Source organism: Ixodes scapularis, unplaced genomic scaffold (genome assembly GCF_016920785.2).
Source record: "Ixodes scapularis isolate PalLabHiFi unplaced genomic scaffold, ASM1692078v2 PGA_scaffold3__209_contigs__length_174095766, whole genome shotgun sequence".
Lineage (NCBI taxonomy): Eukaryota > Metazoa > Arthropoda > Arachnida > Ixodida > Ixodidae > Ixodes > Ixodes scapularis.
In genome coordinates this window covers 30,027,885-30,055,458 of record NW_024609868.1, presented here as the reverse complement: position 1 = coordinate 30,055,458, position 27,574 = coordinate 30,027,885, and the positions used below count along the sequence as shown (strand labels likewise).

The 27,574-nt window shown below is 44.9% G+C and overlaps 1 protein-coding gene across 1 annotated transcript in view; it reads left to right on the top strand.

Annotated features, from left to right (window-relative positions):
* LOC8024115 (centrosome-associated protein 350) overlaps positions 1-27,574 on the top strand; it is a 54,265-nt gene that overhangs the window by 4,360 nt on the left and 22,331 nt on the right. Inside the window, exons 8-24 of the mRNA XM_029992875.4 lie at positions 211-324; positions 2,834-2,935; positions 3,049-3,129; positions 3,248-3,331; positions 4,963-5,198; positions 12,448-12,823; positions 13,348-13,476; positions 14,088-14,219; positions 17,043-17,146; positions 18,345-18,537; positions 20,811-20,903; positions 21,403-21,574; positions 21,661-21,808; positions 22,083-22,271; positions 23,149-23,590; positions 24,716-24,816; positions 25,720-25,934. Of these exons, the coding sequence (XP_029848735.3) occupies positions 211-324; positions 2,834-2,935; positions 3,049-3,129; positions 3,248-3,331; positions 4,963-5,198; positions 12,448-12,823; positions 13,348-13,476; positions 14,088-14,219; positions 17,043-17,146; positions 18,345-18,537; positions 20,811-20,903; positions 21,403-21,574; positions 21,661-21,808; positions 22,083-22,271; positions 23,149-23,590; positions 24,716-24,816; positions 25,720-25,934 (2,911 nt within the window). The remainder of the gene's footprint in view (positions 1-210; positions 325-2,833; positions 2,936-3,048; positions 3,130-3,247; positions 3,332-4,962; positions 5,199-12,447; positions 12,824-13,347; positions 13,477-14,087; positions 14,220-17,042; positions 17,147-18,344; positions 18,538-20,810; positions 20,904-21,402; positions 21,575-21,660; positions 21,809-22,082; positions 22,272-23,148; positions 23,591-24,715; positions 24,817-25,719; positions 25,935-27,574) is intronic.

Sequence of the window (27,574 nt, the reverse complement as noted above, 5' to 3'; positions counted from 1 at the left end):
CGCCATCTATGGCGGTACTTGTCCAGAGTTCTGTGTCATCATTTGTTTGCTGGTGGACACGATACTGGGGAAACTAGCCCTAACAGCTCTGCTGTAAAAATCTTTATAGGCAAGAATTCTAGCTCAGGCTTGAGTGCAAGCTCTCTACTTGAGCACAAGCTCAACTCCTGGCTTGGGATTGAGCACAAGCTGTTTGCTTGTTTCCTGCAGTTGCGCCAAAACAGAGCGCTCCTGTCGTGGCATCATCAAACCCTGCAGCCGACGCCAAGTCCACAACCGATGCTGCTTTGGAAAAAGACTTGGCCAGGCCGGCGAAAAAGAGTGGTACGTGCGATGGTCTGCAGGTCATTCTTTTTTTGAAAGCATATAAAGTTGCAAGCAACCTATTGTACAAAGAGTTCAGCCTTCATTATCCAATCCTGTTGGCTGCAGCAGGGCATTTCTAGCAGCGATTTGCCGTGACTTTTAGTTTCTGCTGGGTCCCTTAAAGGAGTCATGAAACAATTTTCCATCTTTTTCCTGTTTAGCTTACCTCCTCAACTCATAAATCGCGCATTCCACCAAACAGTTCAAGAAGACTGAAAGGGGGGCGCCCCCCTTGCTCAGACTCCCGTTTGTGTACCTGGACACAGCCATTCTCCCCCTAGAAGATTAGCCCGTCGCTCAAAATTCAGACAAAAGTTGCTTTCCCCACCACGTTCACCCTGAAGCTGACAGTGCTGTGGAAGCTACGTGCTCGTTGGGAGAACCACACTTTTGTCACATGATCACGCTCTCTTGCGCATACCCACGCGCAGAGAATAAGGTCAGGTGATGAAAGGGAGGCGGCTGATTGGTCCGGCAAGTGCATAGCTTCCACCGCAATGTCAGCTTAGGGGTGAAGGGAATAAGTGAAGTTCAAAGGTCCGGTGTCATGTGACGTGCGTTGGGACCCGCGGTGACGCGCTCTGGGGACCACGGATGTATCACAGTGAAAAGGCCGAGAGCTTACGAAGGGAAGGAGGTACGAAATAGTCCGCTGTGTTTTCAAATTTTCATACCGAAAGTCAGGCTTTTGACTTTCTACACTTTTTTCTTTTGGCCCGCTGAACGAAGCGCTATTAGTAAAATCCCAATCTAAATTGATCTATCCCAGCCCAAAATTTGTTTTATGGGCCCTTTAAAGGGGCACTGACACCCCAAAGGTCGAATTTTTTTTATTCCCTAAAACGATGCAAGTTGTAGTCATAGACACGCAAAAAAAAATACCGCACTGTAAAATAAAAAAATATTTTAACGCGCGCACATTTTTTTATTTCTGGCGTTTTTCTCTCCCGCTTTTCACCTTCCCGCTTCTTTTGATTGGTGACGTCAAAAATCATGAAATTTAGAAGCTTTGCAGGCGACATTTCTATAACATTCAAAAACGGCAATCGTAAAACATGCTTTTTAACGCAATTGCGAATGCACTACGACCCTTCTTTTTGAAACAACAAAAATCGGAGTCCAATGTGATATCGCCTCCTGGATTTGTATCCTCCCTCGGAAAACATGGCAGTGCTCGACGCACATAGCAGAGGATGATCGGTGAGTCGGTAAAACGGACAAAAAAAATAATTTTCCCCAGTTTGCGACCACCCTTTGCTCCCACTCCTCACCTCCTCGCTTCGGGTCGCGGTGGCAACGGCAGTTTGGTTTGTAGCGTGGAGCGGAGGCATGAAAGAAAGCCGACTCGCAGGACTCCGCAATATTTGACGTCAGTGCACTGGCGCGGATCACGCAAGAACTTAAAATTCGGCATTTGGAAATTGTTTTTTTTTACTTCACAAATACTGAATTCCCAAGTTTCAAATTTTGAGGGTAGTGTCCAGGCATCATTTTCTGTCATTTCATATAATAAAGAAGGTATGATTTTGATGTGTCAGTGCCCCTTTAAGTATTTTGAGGGTTTTTACGCACATCTTATTCGAGAGCTCATGTGCGAATGCTCTTCACTCCAATCTGCCACCAACTTACTTGTACTCTGGCGACAACAATTTTGAAGTCAATGTTTGTGAGAACATCAACGTAGAATTGGTGTGCACACCAGTGGCATAGCCAGGAAGCTTCTTTTTTTTGGGAGGGGGGGGGGAGATGTTTGGGATATTTATAACCAACGTAATACCCTGAGAGATAGCCCACCTAAAATCGAGAGCAAATGATATAAATATAAGGAGTGGGCTAACTTTTGGTGTGCGATAAAATAAAAATTAAAAAAATGCTAGTTTTAGGTTTTGTGATTTGCAAAACTTGTAATCGTGGGGAGGGGTGATGGAACCAAAAACTACTGTCCTCCCCAGTCAGCAATGTTTGCTTATCTCCTGCCGTGGCTAATTAACAACATCTCTGCCAAAGTCACCATTGGCTAGGGCTCTGCAATTACTAGATGTGGGCTGTCTTTCAGTGTTTTTGAAAAACAAAAGAAAAATTGTGCAAAAAATAGGATAATTTTTTTTTTTTTTAATTTGGCATTACTGTAGGTGTCGTTCGCACCTCAAGAAAAAAAGAAAAAGCTTTGTGCATTGTTCGTACGCTGCGCAAAGTGGTTCTTAAAAATTTTGGTTGTCGGAGGAAGAAGCAGTGCTTTTGGCGTTTTAAACGTGTGTGTCTTGAGAAGATAACACATACATATTCTAAAATGCACCTACATATATCTTCATTTTCTATGTAAAGAAGAAAATTAGTAATGCTCTGCGAGCATAGATCTCTTTTTTGTGAGTTTCTTTCGTTGATTGATCCAAACGACCCAAGGCAGCAGCCTTCGATCACACAAACTCGACTGGTGCTAGCCCCTTCCCCACGCATACAATTTCAGCAATTACCCCGACCAGCTGGAAAGAGGGCCGAGACCTTGCCCTCAAAAAACACGGTCCCGTGCCTTCGGATGCAGATTCCAAGTTGCCGCAGCATCAGACCAGTGAGTTCTTTATTTATGCTTCTTTCTAGAACACACGGTCTAAGCATCGAGGGAACATTTGGTTTTAAATTTTTCTATTCCACGAGTGCCATCTTCAGTAATAATTCTTCCAGGCAAGCCATCAGAGGACGATGTCGACTCTTCAGAAGGCACAGCGTCTCGCCTCCAAGGACCTTCTTTGGAGCAAAATCATGGTAGGCTTTACTAGAAAGACATTGCCCGACCAGAACGGATGGTTTGCGGCAGTCTGACAAAGGCTTCCCTCTCGTTTAGTTTGAAATTCGGTATAGCTTTTTCTTTTCTCTCGTAAAGCCACAGAGCCACCAAGAACCATCTCTGGTTTGTCTGCACAAGCGAGGGCCCAAAGTGTCAAGAGGAAAGCGCAGCTACAAGCAGGTAATGATGAGTCACTTAGTTGCACAAGTGGGAGCATTTCAGCACTACTGTAGTCGCCGACAGAATGACAATAGCATGTCTTTCAAGTGCTTGACCTCCAGCATGTGCTCCATGCCTTCTGCCATGCTTTGGTTGTGCACGTGAGCTCTAGGTGTACGAGGCGGCAAAGTGTTGTCAAAGACAGGAAGCCCGTGCTGTTCTTACCTTGTCAGTGACTACCGTAATATATCCCGAGAGATAACCCACCTAAACGTGAGAGCAATTAGGTGACAATGAGGAATAAGCTCACTTCCAACATGAAATAAAAAAAATCATTTTAAATGCTATTTTTGTATTTTATGTCCTGCCAAACTTATTTTCACATTGGGGGGCAATTCAGCACGAACAACTGTCCTTCCCAGTCAGCAATGTTTTCTTATCTCCCACTGTAGCTGACAAACCCCATTTTGGCTGAGGTCACCATTGGCCAGGGCATTGCAATTAGTAAAACTTGGATATCTTACTGTGCTAAAAAAAAAATGAAAGAAATCGTGTAAAAAAAAGCTTTCAGCCTTTTCACTCTGGTGAAGAAGGAAGACCAGCGGAGCTGTACTATGAAAACTAATGGCCGGCCACAAGTTTGCAAGCCAGAGTGAAAGGGCTGCCGCCATCTATGAGCAACGGCGGCAACCTAATACGTGGCTTGCTGCCGTCGCTCATAGATGGCGGTAGGTGTCCAGAGTTTGGTGTCATCATTTCTTTGCAGGGGACACGATGCTGGGGAAACTAGCCCTTAACAGCTCCGCTGTAAAATAGGAGTGGGTTATCTTTTTTGTGTGGGGTCATCTTTCATGATATTACGGTATACACACAGTGGTATTTCATTAATATAGACACATCTGTTTTCCCCAAAAATTGTCCATAATACGAATTGTCCATAATAATGAGACAAAAATGCGCATATTTACCCCGTTCGTGCCCAAAAATTGTGTTCATATAGCGAAACATCTACAGCGTGTCCCCCCCTCCAAAGAATATAGTATTTTCTTCACCGCAAAAATTAACTATGCATTGCCGAACTCTCATTTCCTGCCTAAATGCAGCACTAGTGGTCCCAACCTGAAAATCTCTATGGAAAAATGGGGCTTGTTTTTGCCCATCTTCGGCAAGTGGTGCCATTCAGCCCCATGTATGCAAGAACTCCATCGGCCGCCATCCCCCCATTGAAAATTTCAAAAGTTACTGTAACTTTTGAATGACATATGTTTAGTTCTGAAACTTTGGCATTGGACTCGGACCTCTAGCGGTAAATTTGAGCGGAGAAGGAATGTTTGGCGATGCATACTTTTACCTTAGCGGTGAAAACAAACCCGTAATATTTTTGGGGAAAGCACCCTGTATAATATTGGGGTCCATATTAATCGGACCTGACCTTACTAGTATATACTATTTGCTTCCTCTGAAATCCCTTTTCTCTTTCACTTAGCTGAAACAAAATGTTTTTATTGCCAACCGAATATTGGCATTTGCCCGAATGTGGGACACTATGGTGCCATCTGTAACATTGGATGCATTTCGAAATGAAAAACCTAGACTTGCCGCGATCCTTGCGAACGTTGCTTCGTGTGGCCGACCGCTTTGCGTTTGTGCAGAGATGGTGGAGCGCCCCTCTCCCGCGCCCAAGGTGCGCCACTACGATGCTCCGGCGGTGCGAGAGTTCATAGCAAAGCAGCGTCGGAGCCGCCAGGACGATCGGAGGCGGGAGCAGCTGGGCACGGCGCAGGTGGTCAGGGCCAAGGAGGAGAGGCTGGAGAAGCTGTATGCACTGCAGCGGAGGACCGCACGCGTCAGCGCGCAGAGGGGGCGGCAGAAGAGCAGGGAGCAGCAGGTGCGTACGGATTTGTGCTACTCCCAGGTTTCCTGATGCCGTAGAACCCGACGTGAACATACTATAGTCTGCGACAGGTTAAGAGTGAAGGCGATCCTCCTCTTTCCACTTAGCATAGTGAATGCTGGAGAGGAGGTTGCCTCCTCTCTAGAGTTCATTCTTTTAAAGTAAAAAGGGGTGACAGCAGCTTCCACTTTATTCTTAACCTGTCACAGACTATGGTGAAGACCAAGGAGCAGCCAGAAAGGAGGAAACTCCCTCGATTCCTCCTCTCCATTCGAGAAAGAAGACCCCCTTCCTTTCTGTGTGGAGTTGGTCGGAGACCTGCTCCTGAGGGGAGAGGAGGAGAGAACACTGCAAGAGGGAATGGAGAGCAGGAGACGGGGAACCGGTTTTCCCGGCAGAAGACGATTCTGCAGAGTCGGCTTTAAGGAAGCTTTTCTAAATTGGATTTTCTTAGTGGATCAATTCAGTGTTGATACAAACTGATATGGGTCCACCAAACCTCTCTTCAGTATGTCCAGGTATTATAGAATGTGAGAAGTGTGGAACCAAAAAAGTGTGTTCTCGTTCCATCTCTTTTTTCTCCCCTTGTACCACTACTGCTGCATATCACATACGAGGAGTTTTGGCTTATGTGAGTATTGGGCTCTTAAATGTGAAAAGAAAAAAAAAAAAACATAAAAAACACATTGTATCGTATCGTTACTATAGTCACTGACAGAACAAGAACGGCAGGGTGTGTCCTTCGAACGTCCGGCCTCCAGCACGCGCTCTATACCTTCCACTGGGCTTTGACAGTGCGCATGTTCGCTCGAGGCACACAATATATTAAGCCGTCGTTGAAGGTAAGAAGCTCCCTCTGGGGGCGGGACAAACTGCAGCTCCTTCCTGCGGTTCTCACCTTGTCAGTGACTGTAGATCACCTCAGTGGCAAAACTCCCCCGTGCCGTTTCCAATTTTTATTTCTAATAAAAATGATGATATATAGGGTGTCCCAAGTCACCAGGCTCAATCTAAAATGGACCATAAAAATCGACGCCTGCACGTAGCAATCTCAACTTTTCATCGAAGGTATATTTCACGGGCCGGTTTTTTCATGTAAAATTACAAAGCTTGGCTTCCTTTCTGCAAAAAATAGGATTAAGAAACTTGCCAGGGTCAAAGGCGGGCGGCGACGCAGATGACGGAAGTCGAGTGGCGGGGTGCGTTTGGCGCTTGCATTGATAGATGACGCTACCTCCTTATCGAGACTACTCACGACCACCGTGGTTCATTAAAGAGGCACTGACAGCCCAAAGGTCGTATGTTTTTTTTATTGTCAAACGATGCAAGTTACAATCATAGACACGCAAAAAAAAAAAACGCATTGCAAGAAAAAAATTTTCTTGCACACGCGCCTGTTTATTTTTGTTGTTTGGTTCTCCCGCCTCTCGCCTCCTCGCTTCTTTTGATTCGTGACGTCAAGAATCATAAAATTTAGAAGCTTTGTAGGCGACATTTCTCTAACATTTAATAGCGGCAATCGTAAAACATGTTTTTTAACACAATTGCGAACGCACTACGGCCCTTCTTTTTGAAATACCAAAAGTCGGAGTCCGTTGTGGTGCCGTCTCCTGGATTGGTATTCTCCCCCGGAAAACTGGCGACACTGCTCAAAACCAGTCCGCCGGTGCTCGCTCCTTTCCTCATCGCTTTGGGTCGCCATGGCAACAGCAGGGAGTCGTGAAAGAAAGTGGACTTTCGGGACTCCGCAATATTTGACATCGAACGCACCGGCGCGGATCGTGCGGGAACTTCGAATTCGGCATTTGGAAATTGTTTTTTTACTTCACAAATACTGAATTCTCAAATTTCGAATTTTTAGGGTAAGGTCCCGACATCATTTTCAATCGTTTCGGATAATAAAAAAAAATATAATTTTGACGTGTCAGTGCCCCTTTAACCCTTTCCCTACCATGGGCGACCTGGGTTCGTCCACAATGTTTGAACTGCTCGCCCCGAACGAGCCTGACTTGTCCACATTGATTCGGGCCCCAATACGCTGCTATGGACAAACTGGGCTAGTCCACGCGTTTCTAGCGAGCTTTGCCGTGGTTAGATGGCGCTTCATGTAAAATAAAAACCTAGAAACTTTTCTGAATTTGGCATAAAATTGTTCCAATGCAGGCAACAAGGGATTTAAAAATGGCGGTGTAAACTTCTGGTCGCTGCATTCAAAGTGACGATGTTGCCCCAAAATTGGGGCAAAAACGAAGGACGTCTCTTCCGATTCAGAAGACGAGGAAATGAATTTTTCATTGAACAGCAAGAGCGATGCAACTGGGTTATTGGATTTTAGCTCAGACGACTCCGATTTCGATGACGACATCGTGTCGGCGTGTCGGCATTGGACTTGAATCGACGTAGAAAACCTCCTTCCAGCCTCTCCACGTTTTGCACACTTCACCTTGCGTGCAAGGTGAAGTGAACTGTCTGCGGTACTGGTACGCCCGGCTTGAACGTCCATGTGCAAGGGGATGTGAACTCTCTGCGGTAATGCAGTGAAGCGGAACTTTAGTCCCTTTTCTTTTTTGCAGGGTGTTCAAAGATTTCTCATATAATAAATATTTCGCCATTTGTTTCTAGCCTTTGTATTGCATATTAAATCTATAGGGCACATGAAAAAATTCGGTATTTTCATATAGTTTTTTTTTTTCAAAATTTTTGCGGTAGGCAAAGAGTTAAAATGAACATCTTTGTTTAATGTACCTTTGGCTAAAAGTAAATCCGGACAATAAAAGCAAAACTTGAAGTTAAAAAGGAGAAGAAGAATGCGGTTTCATAATGACGGTGTTCTTGCTGCCAATGGATTTCATCTGCGTGTCGTCTGCTTTCCAGTGATGTGATTGCTGCGCCAATTGCGCCAAACTGTGCCAAGGGGCAAACCCTGCTACATCCTACTACATTTTGCCAAAATATGGGTAATGTGCACCAAGCCTGCGCCAAAAAGCCAATTTTGGTCGCCTTTTCAAACCGAAACTAAACTGAGTATCGTAATTGAGCATGCTTGTGTTATGTGGTGCAAGCGGCCGCCCGACACGAAATACCCTGCATGTCGTTCATCTGGTCTTGCATGGTTTTCCCGCCGGCTCGCGTTTCGCGCCCTCGTCGTCTCGTGAGTGTCGTCTCCTCGCGTCTTTTTTTAAATATTTTCAACGATAGACGCGGTTGTGAACAGACGCCCCTACGCTAGCATGCCGGGTACCAGATATGCAGTCATGCTGTGAAACGAAACAATGTTTCTGCTTGGCAGGAGCTACTTTGTGAGCTGAAGTACTCGCTCCTGAAAGCAACTGCCAATGGAAGACTATGTTTGGTCCCTACCTACCAGTCACCGTGGTCGTGCGACGTCGGGTGTTGCCGTCCCCACGTCGCGCTGCAGATATGGCGCTTTCTAAAATGAAACGAAGTACTGCCGCATGTTCATCAACATTTCTGTTCGTGTTTAAATCATACATTATTACAAAAATACCTCTTTAACTCAAAGGCTGCTGTGTCGAAGTATGTATTACCTAGTAGGTTCTTTTTTGGTGGGCTTCCTTTCAAGAGGGACCCCGGTACATTAACAATTGCCGCAAAAGAAAGTTAAAGAGAAGTGAGCTAAAGCAAAGAAGGCACTGTCTGCACGCTGAACCCGCACAGCGTGCTTGTTTGTTTCAAGTTCAGTCGGTGCACAAAGCGCTCCAAGGACGTTTTGACCCTGACTCGTGATGTCTTGCATCGATGCGCTCAGGTTCTTTGTGTCTGTACGTGTGCGTGTGTGTGTGTGTGTGTGTGTGTGTGTGTGTGTGTGTTTAGTTTGTACCTTGTTTGCCGGCCTGGCAAGCACGCGCCGCTGGACTGTTTTTTGTCATATACTCAGCAGTTACACTCTGCATACAATTTTGCGAATCAGTTGGCGACGGAGCAGAGTGGCATGGTTTTGGTTTTGATCGAACGGCCGTTGTCTCCGCTCGCACGACGAAGCACGCGCAACTGCAAGCCTGGCGAAGTTACCCTCACCTGCTTACGAACATGATTGCACGACAGAGGCACCAGTTGGGATGTTGGCAATCTCTTGTTTTGCGTATGCTTACTTTTGATGAAAATCTGGTGCGTCGGAAACCAGAACAGTAAAAACACAAGCAGCGAGTTCCGTCGCAACACGTCATATCAGAACACAACACAGTGTCCTTTGTTTTTACAGCGCTCAAAACAAATATTTTTATTTAGGAATATTTCCTCCAAATGCCTTCTTTGCTGCTCCGAAACACTGTCTTGGCTGCTCCAAAAGCCACTTTTGCTGCTCCAAAGCACTGTTTTGGCTGCTCCAGAAGGTGCTCCAAAATGGCTTAGGCCAATCACATCACTGGCTTTCTTTCACTGGTCGGATACACCTTCCGACGCTGCTCTCCAACGCCATCTATCAATACGCGTGCGAAACGCGCCCCTAAACTTGACTTGATCGTCTGCATCACCGCCCGGTGTTCACCCTGGCAAGTTTCTTGGTCCTATATTTTCATAGAAAGAGAGCTTTGCTCTGGAGTTTTACAAGAAAAAAACCGACCTGTGAAGTATACACCCTTGACGAAAAGTTTAGATTGCTACTTGCAGGCGTCGATTTTTACGGTTCATTTTAAATTGAGCCTGGTGACTTGGGACATTCTATACTTTGATAATACAAACAGTATTAACGAATGAATCAACAAATAATTGACATGAGGATGGGTAAATAATCATCTCTAATTAAGTTTCTAAAGGAAATTGTACCTTGAAATTTAACAATTAAATAATTGTATGGGCTCAATCGTGCTAACAAAGACCAGGGAGCGCGGAATATGCCCCGCACAAGCCACACTTTGTGTAGCGTTTGTTCTAGATTTTAAGCTTTTTATTTTTTTAATTTTGTTTATTATTATGATATTTTATCTATTACACTTTATTTATTTTATTTAGTATTTTATTTTATAATCTTCATCCAAAAACCTGCCACTCTCGCCGGCATATTTGCATTCAAATAAAATCTGTTACCTTTTCAGACCACGTGTGTTAGTAGCTCAATGTCTATTAGCTCTGAGAAAACAGTGGCGCCGCCTGGCGGCTTCTTTGTTTGTGACGTAGTACCAAGTATCATGGGACCGCTTCTGCACTTCGTTGCTAGCATGTAGGTTGAGGTATATCGTTCACAATTCATGTTTGATTTGTTAATTCGAACGGGAGTTTGGGGTTGCGTGTGTCCTAATTTTTTCGTTGTACTTCTCATCAAAATTGAGCTCAAGTAGCGCAACAACAGTGGCGTTGCGACCTACAGAACAGGACCCAGTGACTTAGTTTCGCATTATCGTACTGTCCACGACCAAATCTGTTGTCGTCGTGGCTTCGGAGGCTTGTCGAGTAATCAAACCGGAAGATTTTAAGACAACATACTTTGCAGTGTTTTTTTGTTTGTTTTTTCCGGCTTGTTGGAAACAGGCAGGCAGAGAAAGTAGAAACCAATCACAATGACGGCCGAGCAGGCATTGACCTTGACATTCCAATTGCCGTTGTTCTTTTTTTTGCGCTTTGCTCGTACGGCTGTAGAGAGACGCGCGAAAAGAAAAGGCTGGAGGTACACCTAAGCACATTTTATGAGTTGTGAATGCGAAAGAATGCAAGCTGCTCGTCCGCTCCCTTATTTCGTCTGCTGCATACTTTTCGTAGCTGGTCAGCGCGCGCAAGCGGCCCGCTAACTTTGGACGCTCTATGTTAACAGCACGCTGACGGACATGCAGTGCCATGGGGTGAGCGGTTGTTGAAACTGACTGACACTGGCTAATGGGAGCCTTGTCCACGCGCGCAAGCCAATGGGACCGAAGCCGAAATCCATCAGCTTTACTCTACTTTTTTGGGATCAGGGAAGCTAGGTGCTGTTGTCTAGGCTTTTGGTGTGGTTTCGTAGCTGGGAGCTAGCTTCACTTGGAGAAAGGATTGAAGGTGCCGTTTGTTGTGGCTCGCTCCGTGTGACAGTTAATGCTTTCTCATTAATAAAGTGTATGTACCACATGATGCGAGGGTAATCCATAACGTGTTTATTTGAGCTTTTCATCAAAGAAAGCGGCAGATAGAATCGATGAGTGTGTCACTGCGACGAGAGCATCTGCCACCGCCGCACAACACTCCGAAAATGACAAGTGGACAACGAAGAGATAAGACTCGCCTTCTAAGTGGAAGATCTAGGTCAAGGCTCAAACTATTCATACGGAATGGGTTCACTTAAAGAAAAAAGTGGTCACGCAGATATATCCATTTAACGAAGCCACTGGTCACAGGCAGCGAGTGATGCACACCTTGCTAGGCTTTTCGACCGACTTGAGCTGCCGCCAAAGTCGTTGGGATTGTTGTCGATGCTTTCGGAACTTGTGAATCAAGCGGCCTTTACCGAAAACTGTAGTTTCGAGTACATATTCCTTTTTGTTTGCTGCTCGAGGTCAGGAAGCGCGAAGAGCATGTAGAAGCATGCTTGTTGGTCTCCACAGCGAAGTATCCGAGCGTTGTTGGTGGCCATGAAGCTATCCTAGGATTCCATCATAACTTACGCACAACTTCAGATCGTTTTGCTTGGCCTTTTCGGTTTTGTTTTTAGGTTTCGTCCTGCACATGTTTTGCGTCATTGCAAAAACAAAATACACTTAGCGAACAGTTTCTGCTGCTACGTGCTAAAGCACACAACCAAAGCAAAGCAAAGCGGAGAAAACACCTGGCCTCGTCACATGATACTTGTCACTACGTCACCATCGAGCGATCGCAGCGCTTTAGTCGGTCCTGCTCGGGGCTAGTAGTATCTGACTGCCACTGTACCGACTCAAGTGTTGACCCCCTTTCGGCTCAAACTTTATATGTGAACTGTTGATATAACCTTAACATCCGTTTGTAACACTCCGACCGTGTCACTCGGTGGGAGCATAGAATATTGCCCGTAAAAAAACATTCTATGTTAAAATGTTAATCACTCAAAAGTAATTAAGAACCTAATTATATAGAACTTCATAATTTTTTTCTAAATAAGCTCTTTGGCAAGAACCAATCGGACATCAAGCTTTCCTCTCTGCGAGGCATACTTTTGCAGGAGTAATTTTGGCTCACATTTTGAGAAACATCTTGTACTATATAATGCTAATGCATTCTGCATGTGGGGGCACTAGTTGAAGGAGCACCTTAATTTTGTATCACATTTCACGTCCAAATGCAGGAAGAACAGGCCTTTGTAGAGCAGTTTGCGGAGCGCCTGAAATCAATTCCGGTCCGCAACGGAGCAGCTAGTCAACCTTGGTGCGAGGCGGACGACGACGCCCTCGGCGACGACGACTCGTCGCCAAGTGACGTGGCGTCTTCAAACATCGGAGATGCCGCGGTTCGAGCCAATTCGTCTACGAAGCCGCCTCCTCGGAGAGACCAGGAAGTCCAGGTCAGCCGTCAATGTTCCGTCGAGAAGGACGATCGCCAGCCCGTGGAAAAACCGGATTCTCGGCCAAATATTGGGGTATATTCCGACCACGAGTCTGGTGGCAGCTCCGAATGTCCTTCTCGACTATTCGATTTTCACCTGCAAAAGGTATCCGAAAAGGGTGAGTGCTTGGTTGGTGGAAAACAAAAACAATAAAAAATCTTTCTTAAAAAAAAAAAAAAAAAAATGTTTTTTACAATTTAGTTTATTTCCATCTGCATGTGCCATCAAGGTTTTTTATATAGTGCGTCGTCTTCAAACGTTGCACTTTTTCTTTTGCCTCAACTGTTGCTTTTTTTACAAATACGCTACTAGTATATGCATGTGATAGTCTAAAAGATTTGGAAGGGTTATGGCGGAGCTCAAATATTCCAAACAAACTTTTCTATTGCTTTTATTTTTCTCAGTGTTCGGAACGTTCTTCTGTGTTGATGCTTAGAGACCTCTTTGCTGTAGCACTAGTTCAGGCCAAAATCAAAGACCTTTAATTTCAAAAGCAAAATAGCAATAAACTTCCTCCCTCTGTTTTTTTCTTCCGTACTGCTTGACTATTGTTCAGACAGATTTTAACCTATCTAAACTTCAAACTGCAATATTCTCAAAACTCTTTCTCGTTGTGAAATGTTTTTGCCTGCGTCTTCCTAGGGTCTCGTTATGAACCAACGGAGCAGGTGCGGAACCTAGGTCGACTCGCAGTGAGCATCAACAATATGATTGACGAGCAAATGCTCAGGATGGGTATTCCCAACCTTCCAGAGGTGTCACCTCAACAAGGTGAGCCTCCTTGTGTTCTTTATCTGAAGAGGTATGAACTAGAAATCAATATATATATCCGAAAGTATATTTTACTGCGGAGCTGTTAAGGGCTAGTCTCCCCAGGATTGTGTCCCCCGCAAAGAAATGTTGACACAAAACTCTGGTTGACGCCGTCGCTCATAGATGGCAGTAACTGTCCAGAGTGTTGCATTTGCTGGTTGTCTGCTTGCCGCCGTCGCTCATAGATCACGGCAAAATTTCTTGGGAGGAAGAAGAGCAAGAACGGAACAAGCGGCGATGTGCGCAACAGTGCGAATGGTCGCTATCGCCTAAAGTTCCACTGCGTCGAGCGCTTCAGATTTCCTTGCGAAAGAAGAGCAGATTGCTTGCCTGGAAATCTACCGTCGAGAACAGAAGCTACAGCTCTGCTGCTCTTCCTTCTTCACCAGTGTGGAAAGGCTGAAATTTTTTAATGCAATTGTGAAGAAGTTTACGCAGACTCGTTTGACGGCTTAACCGAGCTACCAGCACAGTTCCGGAAAGACTGGGTCTCGGTTACGAGTGTTGATGGTTTCGAGGTGCATACTTCAATCCAGTTAATTTTTTTTTGTATGTGTGTGTGTGTGCAGGCGGCCAGAATGATGAGGATCTTCCTGCAAGGCTTAGGCGGCTTGTGTCGGCTTTTGACGTAGCCGATCTCGACGCTGTCGTAGCAGAGCACAGTCAGGACGCTGCAGGCGGTGGAACCTCTTCGAACTCGGGTAATGTAGCTTAACTAATTAGAAGTGTCTAAGTTACTGTAATTAGTGTACGATTTGGTATTTAAATGTCTCCCAAATGACAAGGAAATTTTAGTATAACTGTAGTTTACCATCAATTGAATAAACTAGGTCAATGTTTTTCTTCTGCTCCATTTTTCTTTTAGGTAAGGGTCAACTTATAATGGTAACCAGAGAAGGGCGATCTATTGTGCGCTAAATTTTACAGCCCATTGACATGCTCTCCCTTGTCAGCAGCTGCTTCTAACATGCCGGTGCAATGCAGTGAAGTCTGACGAGCATGCAACAGTGTCAGCAGCAAAGCTTGATGCAACTGGCTCATGCGATTTCCATGGCGTAGAAGCATATGGTTGACATAGTAATTGCGTGATCTTACCAGGTGTAGAACACTGTCTCCTCGTCATCGCAGCTGCCATCATCCTACCATTTTGCAAACTGTCTTCACGCAACTTTTAGCTCGTTGCTTGCGACATCGCTGACATTGTGACAATGACGACGTCTTCTGAAAGTGGAGACGATGACGTGACCGACTCAATTGATGAGTTATTTTCTGCTAGGATAACTGGGACGCCGTGAAAGATATATCTAAATATAGTTTCTTACGTTCCTTTTTTTTTAAAAATTAGGACCGACCTATATCCATATGTTTTTTTACAGCGAAGTTGTTTATGGCTAGGGTTCTGTGTATTTTTCATACACACATATACATATATGGGGAAGATATAAAGGATTTGAAGTAAATAACCAAAATAAAGCATTGACGAACGCTCGTGCAAGATGACATTTGTTTTAGGCTTTTACTTTAGAACAGTTACTGCTGCAGACGTCGGCACGTGCAGTGCGTGGAACGCCATTCCCTGCATTCTTCTTGATGCCTGGGTACTTTAGCAATAGGTGTATTCAGTAGATTAGTTATCAACAAGCACCATTTTCAAGGTCAGTAGACTCTCAAGTAGATAATAAAGGTTTTTCAAAGATTTTCCGCCATGCGACCGACGTCGGCAATGGCTACGCTCGCACCGCCCGCTCTTTGTCATCGTTCCAAGCCGCTTGCGTGCCTAGTTTTCTTTCCTTCCACCCTCCCGGGATGGCGGTCCCGTCGCGCATTTCTAGTTTCGTCCGGCTCCTCGGGGTGGCGATAGTCATCCACGCGAAATAATGACCACCGATCAAGACAACAATAAATGTGTGTGCGTACCTTTTGTCACGATGACCACCGATGAAGACAATAAATGTGTTTGTACCTTTGTTCAAAATTCTGTGTCACGTCTGTGTCGTGTGCTAAACAGCTTCTCTGGTGATCCACCTTCACAGAGTGGAATGGCTCATGATTTTTTTTAGAAAGAAATTGGTAATACAGTTGCAGACCATATGAAAAAGCCCAGGCAAGCACGTGGCTTGCAAGGCCTGCCGCACTATCTATCGGAAGAGAGCTCAACCATTATCGAGGCTTCAGCGGTTGTTCAATATTTGCTGACATTACCTGCTTGACCAGGAGTTAATGCATATTTCACCAAATATATAGGGGTATTCTCTGACAAAGGGCAAAATCAAGCATGGCTGTATTCGCCCAGTCGACTGGTTGAGTGATCAGTTTTTGGTCGTTGATAATAGATTAGCAGGATAAAAGATGATAAGCAGTTTTACAGCGGAGCTGTTGAAAGCTAGTATCACCAAATAATCGGTACCAAACAAATGTCGACACCCGTGGTCGACACCCGTGGTCGACACCCGTGGTCGACACCTGTGGTCGACACAACACTCTGGTTGCTGCCGCCGCTCATAGATGGGAGTAGCTGTCCAGAGTGTTGTGTTCGCCGGTTGTCTGCTTGCTGCCGTCGCTCATAGATCGCGGCAACCTTTCCAGCTTCGGGAATTAGACGACTGGTTTCTGCCGTCACTCATAAATGGCGGCAACATTTCTTCAAAGGAAGAAAAGCGGGAACGGAACGAGTGGCGATGTGTGCAGCAGCGCGAATGAATCCGCAACCGCCGCAAGGCCGCTATCGTTTCAAGTTCCACTGCGTCGAGTGCTTCAGGTTCCCTTGCGAAAGAAGAGCAGATCGCTCGCCTGGAAAGTTACCTGAGGACAAAAGCTACAGCTTCGCTGCTCTTCCTTCTTCACCAGAGTGGAAAGGCCGAAGTTTTTTTTATCTTACTTTACCTTGCACTAGTTCTATCGGTGTTGACTGGGCAATCGTTTGCAGCCGACGAAGTGGGGGGGTCACAACAAGGGTGGAACCGCCTCTGAATTGCCGTTCATTCACACAATAGCCTCGATGATAACTCAGCTTCCTTCCGTTAGATGGGACTGGAGCCACTTGCTTGCCTGGGCTTTTTCATATCGTCCTCAACAGTGCACGGGTGCTTACCCACATTCACATAAATATGGCTCTTATAACAGTTTTGGGCAGCTTGTCATTTATTTTGATATTAGTCACTTTTTAAAATAGTGTGAAAAATTCTATTTCAATATTTTTTTTAGTAACTCTAATCTTTGAGAGTTGTAATTGTACTCATCACTTTGTTTACATTTCAGGTTAGGTAACTTTAGCCAACTTGATTACTTTTGAAGGATAATTTTTTTAGCTCCGATTATTGCCTATTGGGAGCTGAAGCCCTTATTTACAGAGTTTGAAGTGTCTTGAAACATTCTTTTTGTACCCTTGGTGTTTTTATCAGTCATTCCATTTCAGTGATGTTTATCCTTGTAACCCAGTTCTGATAGGTAGCATTTTTTTTTATTTATCCCAGCTGGTGTACGTGACCTTTAGGCATGCCAGTGAGCCATTCTTCTGATTTCAGAGATATGCGGCGTCGAGGAGGCCGATGCTGCCGAGATGGCACGGAACTTTTTTCGAGCTCATGTTGAAGAACTCAAGAAGGGACAAGCGGCCAAAGGGCTTAGCGTGAGTTTACCTTTTTTTTTCCTCTTGGAAAGTTTACTTTACACAGTATATAGCCACATTGCTATCACAAGCACATATGCCTGTGCACTTGGTGCACATGGACTATGTCTGATGGCGGGTATCTATAACAATTGGAGGTCACCTAAGCCAGGTCGGACCGTCCAAACCACATTGGCGCCTCTTTTTTTAATCATTAGCTGTCCCATGGAGTGAAGCTGGCATTGTCTGTATACATATCGCATAAATATTAAACATAGATAGACCTCATCAAGCCAAACACAATGATCAAAAAATCAACAAGATATCTCCATCCGTTCAAGAGATATGCACCCAACAAGATGATCATAGTATATGTTCAATACTGACATGACGTCACCTGCACCGCCCTCTCGTGATGCGCTTCGCATGTCCAGTGCAGCTGTGGCGATGTGGCGACCCGCGTCCAGCAAATAAATGTGTTGCATTTGATACTTGCATTTCATTCCATTAATTTTGTGAAAATAAATTTGTTACACTTAGTACATGCGTCTCCTTTCACTAAACTCGGCACATAGACGTTGTCACGCCTAAAACTTGTGGCCTTTTCATACACACAACCTACCTTTCTTTTTGTCTCAAGAAGTGATGACAAGTTTGTAATTTTGTACGACTTACACCTGTGATGTCGGCATATCTCGCAGCAGTAAGACTGACATCAGGGTCCACAGCCCTTCTCGGAAGCACCCGAACTACCTTTGTTTTGCTGCAGAAAAGCAGGGTATTAGCCAGTTTTACCGAGATTGACTGCGTGAACAGCATGATCCATACCGAGGCTTTTGCACAGACTTCTCTCTTGAGCACAGTGTACCGCTTAGCACGAGTGACCACATTTCATTGTTTTGGAAGATTTTTTTCCAAAATGTGACGACACTGAAGTACATAGTAGGGATGCAGACGGACGAAAACAACCACCATTGTCGGGGAAATGACTGCAGATGTGTGAAACCCTATGCTGAAATCCTTGAGATGCCACAGTTTCGAGTCTCAGCAACCCTCTTGCTGTGCCATTTTCTCTCCGTGTTGGCAGGTGTGCAAATGTACACTAGTACCGCAAGATGATTTAGCATTTATCAATATTTGTTGTTTTTGGTGGGACCGTGCTTTCCCAAGGTTTGAGCCACTGTAAATGGCGTGACCTCTTGACGTTTTGTAACACCAGGATTCTGAGGAAGACAGATCGAAGGCTCCGAGAGAGGTTGTCGAAAGCAGGGACGTCAGCATGTACGACAAGGCGGTCTCTGCACCAAGCTTCAATGCATTGAGGCTGTTCACCCTGGACAAAGAGCCTTCACATCACCTGATGCCCGACCCGAACAACATTGCGAGCGCTTGGAGGAAAAAGAATGTCAAAGGTGATGCAGCGAAATTCCACATTCATTGACAAGACGCATTAGAATCGCTTCAACCCGAAAAGACTGGGCAGAATCCGCCCACTTATTAGGAGACCAGGAGATAACTCTGATGCCGCGAGAAGTCAAACGGACACTTAGCTACATTCTAGTTACCCAAAAAGTTCTGCTTTTGAGAGTTTCATTTGAACCCTTTCCTTACCGTAGGAAAAAAAACTGTTATGGGGTGGTCCCAGTAAACAAAAGTTGTTCAGCCGTAAAATTTGCTACTATGGTGTACTCAAGCATGTGAAAATGTAGCTAAAGTAATTCTCTTTTTGAAAATGTAAATGTCAAAAAAGATATTTATTATATAGCATAGGAAAAAAAAATAATATCAAATTTTGTGTAACCAACACTGAAGTTTTTATTTACTTCAGCGTGCCTTGCAAAGTATTAGAAGTAAAGGAAAAAAAAAAAAAAAAATATATATATATATATATATATATAAATTTGTACCATTTTGCAAGTTTGAAAAGTCTCTGTGCATAACTTCTCGTTCTGCAAAAAAAAAATTAAAAAAATAAAGTTAGCCCCACGATGAAAAAAGGGTTGCCGTAAAATACCACGGATGTGGCCACTTTGTACAAGTGCCCAGTATTAACATTTGCCCAAACTTGGGGATTCTGTAAATTATACGTTAAGTGCCCACCCCGTCTAAAGCACCGGCATCAGCCGAAAATATTCGTCCCGTTGCGGCGGCCACGAGACCGCCAGCGGTGATGATGCGGATATCATGTGAAGATGAATGTGTTTTCTCCGATTCCGTTCACCCTGCTTTCAAAGCTTTTTTCTGGCTGTCATCCCGGTTTTTACTGATTTGACTGGACAAGCGCCCGTGTCTAGATTAACCTAGTTTTCAGTGAAAGTAGGGTGGGTGCTTCCCGGTATTTTACGGTATTCTTTGAAGCCCCGACCATAGCATCTCGTTCTGCCCCGTAGCATTATGCCGAGGTCGGGAGCGGGCCACCATTTCAAAGGAAACTTCACTTGTTTTGCTGCTGATGGCATAAAATCAATTCTATATGGGGTTGACACACCTCAAGCGAAAAGTAATGCATTTGATGTTGATGTAAGCTCACGGACGCAATAAATACCCTCGGCACGCAAAACGACACATGCCAACGGCACCTGCAGATAATCCTGGCTGGTTCGACCCCCTGCCACAATCTAAACTATAATTCAACGAGTGACCGTTAGCTTCTGAGCCACTGCTGCCACTTTCGTCCACAAAATTAATTGCACATGCATCAGAATCGAGGGTCGGAAAATATTTCTGAGGAGTGTCGGCGCACAACAAGGATGTCACGCTTGATGCGATTGCTCACAATCCCCGAACTCTAAAGTCAGGCGAAAAATCGCCCCCTCTCAGAAAAGCAAAAATCTAAACTCGAAGTAGAGTTCCTCCGTAATATCCTAGATGGCATCATGTCTCTAAGAACGGCGCCGACTGCGTCGTAACAAAGGGCTTGAAATCCATTGATTGAACTGATTGATTTGAATAGGCGCCGTAAGGAAAGAGTTAAAAGGTTCTGCCGCATTTAAAATATATACCCGCCTCCCTTCATGGGCTCTTAAATGGTTATCTGAGGTTGTAATTGGCATCGGATTCAACAAATCGCTAACATCGCGACGAAGGCTATCACCATTGTCGGCTCGTTATTCTTTTTGTGAACATCAAATAGGCCTTTAATTGTGATACAATAACCGAGATCTTTTTATCGACATATTTTAATTATGTATCTTATATTCTTTGCCACTTGTGTTACAGTACCATTGTCTTACTCAAACAGTAACCTTGCTGAAAGCCTCGAAGTAAACAGGTGGCATTTCACTAATAGACTTAGTTTTTTCAGAGCACGTCTCTTATGGAAACATCAGGACATTCCTTTTCAAAATTGTGCTCTACTGGCTTCACGTTTTGTTTGGAGTGCATCCCTTTAGGTCAGTCGAAATGAAATGGATGAGGTTGTTAGACCAGAGAACCATTTGCTCTCTGTAGTCAAGGAGACTACATGTCTCACCTTGGTGTGGACTAACTGCAAAGGCTACAAATACGAGCTCCGTGCATTCGGTTGTGCCTTGTTTGCACGAGGGCTCATACAATGGGAGTACTGATCAAAGCTGCCCACTTGTGCTTGTAGCCTTTGTGGTTAGCCCACATTCAGGTCAGACAAGATGTAAGGACTGAGAAAGGGACGTGACCTTCACTTGCACAATTGCTGCACGCTCTGCAGCGTTCCTGACGAGCACGCGCCTGGGAGGCGACTCTATGCTGCCGAGCTTTGGCGGGAGTGCTGACCTACCCCTTTCTCCACTGAAAACTCTCCGTGAGTGTTTGGACGGCGAAACATTGCAACTAATGTAGTTATTTTTTTCAGTTTCTCTGTGCAAAAGAGGTCTCCGACGAAATATAGTAGTACCTGTGGTAGCGTGTACCTTACTGGGCAAGACTACCAACAGTTTCATTATTGTTTTGGCTGCACGTTTTGGAAAGTCATGCTCCCCCCAATAGGGATATAAGAGAAACATGGTTTCGTGCAATGATATTTTTGCTCGCTTGTTGAGCTTAGGAAAGCGCCGAAGAAGCTGGGGTAAAAGTCCCTCTGTGCCACTGCACGCTAATTTCTACTGTCATCAAGCAAATGCCTGTTTGCGAGCAAACATGGAAGATAGCATTGCCATCGTTTTATATGTAGGCATCTATACACCAAGCATCTTAGCAGCCTGTAGGCATTCGTAACATTGGTGCCTTCTATTTTTCTAAGCGTTATATAAGCTTGATGGAGTGGGGATGCTGACTTACGTAACAATGAAATCAAAATTCAGGTGAGGCAAAACCAAGTCAGCGAATTTCGGAAAGAACGTCCGGAGAACTGAGGACGTCCCTGCTGCTGGAGGATTCTACGGCTCACGGTGCTACCAGAAAGTCGCACCGTGACAGCGCAGGTCGCCAGGGTGACGTCCACCGCACCATGACGACGGGACCACCGGCTGACACGTACGCCAGAGTATCAGCATTCCTTATTGCATGATTGTGCGCACAGTCTGAAAAAGTATAATAAAACAAAATTTTATTTCTGTCAGAATGACTGCTGCACAGAGTCAGGAAAGCGAAGCCACTCACTTGACTCCACCCTCAGTTGGAATGGAAAGTGCAAAAACATCGCAAGAAGGCGATGTTATGCCTTCGACTCCTGCTTCGAGGGACGTGTCACGGGGTTCCGTGCAGGAGGTGAGGATGGCATTGACTGCTGAGTGGCAATCTTTGGTAACAAGCCTATATGGGGGGACAACTTTTTCTGGCAACGAAGCCAAAGCCATCGGTACCCGCGCACTCTCACACCTTGAGCTCCAATCAAAGCTGTGCATGCGTGGCCTTCACTTCTGAAATGCCAGAAAAAGTTGTTTCAAGTATAACACCATCATCCAGGTGTACCGTGTGTCACGGTTCTGTTTGTTGGCACCCTGTATAATGGCAGTTCACTGAGGCTTCCGAACGACGACAGGAAAAGAAGTCCGGCCTCGTCAGCTCTTCTGCAGCACTGCCGCCCCTCGGGGCTGTAGGGGGAGCGTGTGTGCCTGCAGTTGCGGCGCCCAGGAAGGTGAACCTCGACGACGACCGAGCCTGGATTTTGCTGGAAGCCCAAGCCAAAGCTGCCCTGGCGTCGGCCGAAACAGCACGACAGTTAGTTCAGGTGAGGAACTCAGCAATGTATAATACATGTTAGAATATGCCATGACATCTTTTTTCTGGCACAGCTTTTCAAGGTTTGGGGCCGACCTATAATCGAGCTAACCAAGCACTCTGACGCGAAGCGATGAAGCTTGATGTGTGTGCACTGGTGCATGGAGGGGAAGCTTGAAGCGAGAACGCCGGTGCGAAGCAATGAAGCTGAACACAGCCACCGCAGCTCAAGTACCACGGTGTGGGTGCACGAAAATCGGACAATGAATTGTGCTTTTAGTGAGGCGAGCTGTGGCACCGTGCAACCCCACTGAAGGTGCCGAAGGTGGAGTTGCACGACACTACTGCCTTCCTTGCTTAGGCATTGACAGTTAGTGTGTGCAGAGGACTCGATCTGACAGGCTACGGTGTGAGAAAGGAAAGCTAGATGTCCCCTAATAACTAATTGTTAGTAGGTCATTCAGTCCACTGCAGTGAACAGGGAGTAGTTCCTCATGCTTATTGCTGAATTTGTGAATTGTTTGCACCTTCATTCTCCAAGTTTTACACGCAACGATTGAACAATCTGTTTGGTTGTGTGCAGTGCCTACTAAACTTGCTAGTGGGGGGAATAAGATGCTCGTGATATTGAGTAGAGCAGGCGTGAAAGTTTAACACTAACAGAAGCTGCAGATGAATGTTAGAAATAACAGTGGAGGCAAAGTGGTCAACATTAAATATAAAGAAAAACCGAGACTGGGCAATAAAGAAAAAAGACAAAATGGACTTTCCTACTTGTAATTAACAAATGCTCCTAAGTGGAACCTTTGCACCTGTTCACATGTTTTGGTTATTTACCTTACCCTAGTAATTTATTGAGATGACTTTTTATTTTCGTTTCCCTCAAGGACCGCGGACCATCCATGATGGAGCGACGCAGCGAAGACCTCGCTCGCCTCCTCACTGCAGGCACTGTCGCCGCCGCCTCCGCTCTTGCAGCAAGCTTGGCGACACGCGGTTTCGGTTCCTACGTGCATCCTTCCCAGAACGCCGAAGAGAAGCGACCGGCTGCGAAAGATAGTTTAGACGGAAAGCCGCATACATTGTCTTCGGCTTCGTCGACGACGGCCCCCGGCATCACAGACGAAGGAAGCTTCGAGTCGGACGACGAGAAGACGTCGACGACTCGGCGAACCACGACAGAGGAAAGTAGGTCTCCTCCGCTGACCAAAGATGGCGCCGACGGAGGCAGCGGGGCTCCGGATGCACCGCCCACCGAGCTTGACAACAGCAAGGATGGTGCTCTTTCCGAATCGGTCTCCGAGGAGCTGGGAGCACTGGGATTGAGCGGTGAGCATTTGGAAATTTGTTCTATTGAGCATCTTTTTGTCTTCTAGATGCATCTATTTGTCTTTTTCTTTTTGTCACAATACTATGTTGCTCTAAGCTAAATTCCTTTGCTGTAGATGAAACTAGAATCATTGTATATGGGAGCTCTAGCTGCCGGAGTGATGACACCGGAAACAGTGATCCTATCCCCATTTCGATTTTGAAAATAACCATGGTAGCCGAATAACTAAGTGGCCCCTTAGTAGTTATTTTCCTAGTGTGGTTGCTCCATTTATTCAAGCATGCCGATTCATGTTCGGGACATGAACGTGGTGACATTAATTATTAAGGTTTGCCATAAAAAGTAGTTTGAGGATTACCTTCACCACCAGCTATGGGCATTGTAAAGGGCTCTCATCTAACTTTTGTCAGAAAATGGAAGGAGGAAACGGCACCTAAATCATGTTGGAGTGCACTCAGTAACTTTTGGTGCTCTCAGTTTTAATGCAAACTAAGCTAGCTCGGACCGTCTCCATTGTAATGGGCATGGTTCTTTCTGGCAGTTGTGTCATCTAAAGCTATCATATATGATGGCTTTAGATGAAATCATATTGTCTGACACACTTATAAGAGGTAGCCTCTTGTTAATTTTTAACGATGGGAAAAATGGGCTTCCTAAGTAAAAAATGCTGGCATACGCTGGTATGCCAGCATTTTTTTAATGCTGGTATGTTAATATTTTAACTGGGTCAATCATTTTGGTTGTCTTACTTTTCCTCAGCATCTCCATCAGCCATGATATCCATATCCTCTTTATTTTCTTGTGTTACTGCATGAGCAATTAGCCACTATGACTCCTCCAAACGTCTTTAGCCACTGCCATGGAATAATGATTATGATGATTGTAAACAATCAGTCTAGGGGAAAAAAAAAAGAAAAAAATAATAATAAGTAAAAGATCTGAGAACACACTACTGAAATGGTTTTATGTTACTGTGTACTACCTAAGCCGTGTTTGGCTATGAAATGTTTGTTAATCCTTCGTTTGTTTTTTGTAATAATTATTTATGAAATAACATGGACCAAATGGCTGGCAGACATCACACCCTACTTTAACTGGCATCCTTCTCACTGCTGTTCTTGCAGACTCCAGCACGGACAAAAGGAAAGAGAAGCCGCCGACTCCTTCCAAAAAACGGCAGCCAAAAAACTTGGTGCCCCTCTCTGCTGACAGCAGTGCCACTGAGGTTGGGACAGAATTTGTTACACCAAAACTATATTACCACAGTAGAGTCAGTCTTGTTTCTGAAAAAAAACCTTCACTATTCTCAGTATATATTTTCAACATATTTTGCTTCTGTATGTGTATCCACATCTTGGCTGCGAGTCTTTATTGTAGAGACGATCTACTGCATTCTGCTCATTTCTATTGAGTGTGTCAAAATACTATAAGCATAGTAAACAGCCAGTGAAATGTATTTAGAATTAATTTCAGCTAGCCGAAAGTGGGAGTAGTTTGAATTATTGAGTCTGCTGTGCAGAGCGGTAAAACTTACTCTTAAAAAGTAATTATGTTACAGCTACCGAAGTCATGAATTTGGTTGCATTGTTGCAAATGTAATGCACCACTATAGTTGTAGTTATTCCTAAAAATAACTTTAGCTACTGAAAAAAAAAACACTTTTTTTTTCAAATATTTTGGAACATTTAGGTGTGATTTACATACCGACCAATCATTTCCTAGAGTGGGAAAGATATATGGCACAGTTCTATCTCAATCCAGCACTGCTCACATAGAGTTTGAGGCAGTAACATTACTTGATGCTTATGTTGAATCCAAATCAATTAGAATTTTTTTCAGTTTGCCCAACGCAATTTGAGAAGAGCTGTAGTTAGACTAAGTTGCGCATTACTGCAAAAATGTAGCTCAGTTACAGTTACCGAAATTTTGTTCTAGCTCGCCTCTCCGCAACTTTAAATTCTCTCTCTCTCTCTCGGTTCTAGCTAAAGAAAGTATTTAGTTATCGAAGTCATAACTAGTTACAGTAACTCAAATGCTTTGAATCGGTTAATCCGCCATTACTGCTACTGTTCCTCAAAGCCGGCACTCTTGCCGCATCTGTCTGTTCTGACCCCGACCTCCGTCCCAGGACTCTACGGGCGCTCGGATGTGGAGCCAGAGCTCGGCCTTTGACCCGCTCCTGCTGGACAAGGACCTGCTGAGCTGCTCGCTGACCGAGAGACAATCAGTGCCCGGCAGGGAGGGGGACGGGGCAGAGAGGCCCCTGGCGCTGCTGCGACTGCAGGAGAGGGACCTCGTGGAGCGGGCTCGGGCAGAGCTGGCCTGGCTGGAGGTGCTCAAGAGGTGAGAGAGGGGACAGGCGTAGAATTTGTGGCTCGATAAAAGCCGTCTTGTTTCCGTCGGGTTTTTAAAGCAATAGCTCGAGGTGGCAACCCTTTATGGACCTTGCTTGCTAGCATCGGTTTCACCGTAGCGACACCTCCTAGAAGAAAAGGTTGTGGTTCTTTTCCCATGACGTCGCAAAGGAAGGCTATTGGGGGTGTGCGTCGAAGCGCCGAAGCGAAGGCAAGGCGCATGGGTTGACAGTCATAACTCGCTTTTAGTCGCATAAGCGTGTCTTATTAGCTAAGATGTAAACTGCACATAGCAACTGAGCTAGAAAGCATTTTATTACACTGGCAAAATATTACACTGCTAAATAATCGGTATGAAATGGCACGAAGTATGCATGTAAGACGTCTAGAGAAAAATGATTGTTTGAAGTCGAAAACATCGAGCTGCGCAATTATTGTTGTAGAAATGCCTATTTTATGTAGAATTACTTCCACGATATGGCGAGACACGCAGTGATTGGACACAGCAAAGCGAGTCACAGTAAAAATTATGTAGACATAGTGGACTCAAACACGGCTAGACAAATGTCACTTACAATTATTCAAGCTATGTTAACGCATGCAGTCATTGAATTCTTGCATTATACCCTGTCGACATGGGAAAATTAATGTAACTTCGATCAAATGACATGGGGCCGGCAATTCAGCTCGCAACGCTCGTATAGTCGCTCAGTATCGCAAGCTGATTCAATCCCATACAGTCAAACCCATTTACAATGAACAGCAAAAAACGCTACGATCAGTTCGATATAGCAAGTAGTTCGATATAGCAAAAAACATTTACAACAAACTTTCATGACGACTTCGTTGTAAGGCCGAGAGCTTCTCTTTCTCATCTCTTCACTTCCGGCTTGTAACAACGTGGCGAATCTATTTTTTCTTTTGCTGCACGCGTGCAGTTTTTTTTTAATCTTCTCTCCTGAATTGCTTCTCTTCGTGGGTAAACGTTTTGGAATGAAAAGTTTTTATTTTTTTTGTGCGTGCGTGCAGTGTGTATTTGTTTTAGCTTTCTCTCCCTTCTGAATCACTTCTCTTCGCTCAATTTTGCTTGCAACTTGAGCTTTTGGAATTTTCTTTTTAAGAAAAGAAACTGGAAGTACTCTACCAACTGGTTTAAATTTCCCGACGTTTCGCAGCCTGCTCGGTCGCTCGTTCACGGGTGACTTGTTTGGCTGGGTGTTCTTTCTTTCCCACTTCTTTTTTGCGGGAAGGGACAGGCTAGAAGACGATTGCTAGTGCGTTTTCAGAAGCCTTCCCAGGGGGAAAAGTTCGATATAGCCAATATGTGATTCATTATAAAACATACTTTTTACATGCATTTTTATTTAAATTTTTTGTGAGTTTGATATACACAATAATTCGCTGTATGTGGGCTTGTTTTAAATGGGTTTCATTGCATTGCTGCGCGCGCAGCTGGCCAAGTAGGCAGCGTGCGCTTGGCCTGACGGTAATTGTGCCTGCCTCCCACGCGAAAAGCCAGGGTTCGATTCCTGGGAGTGACATGTCTTTTATGGATTATTGGAATTTAGTTTTCTAATAAATTCGAGAATCCTCTTGCTTGTTCGCGGCCTGAATGTTCTACGCGCCAAA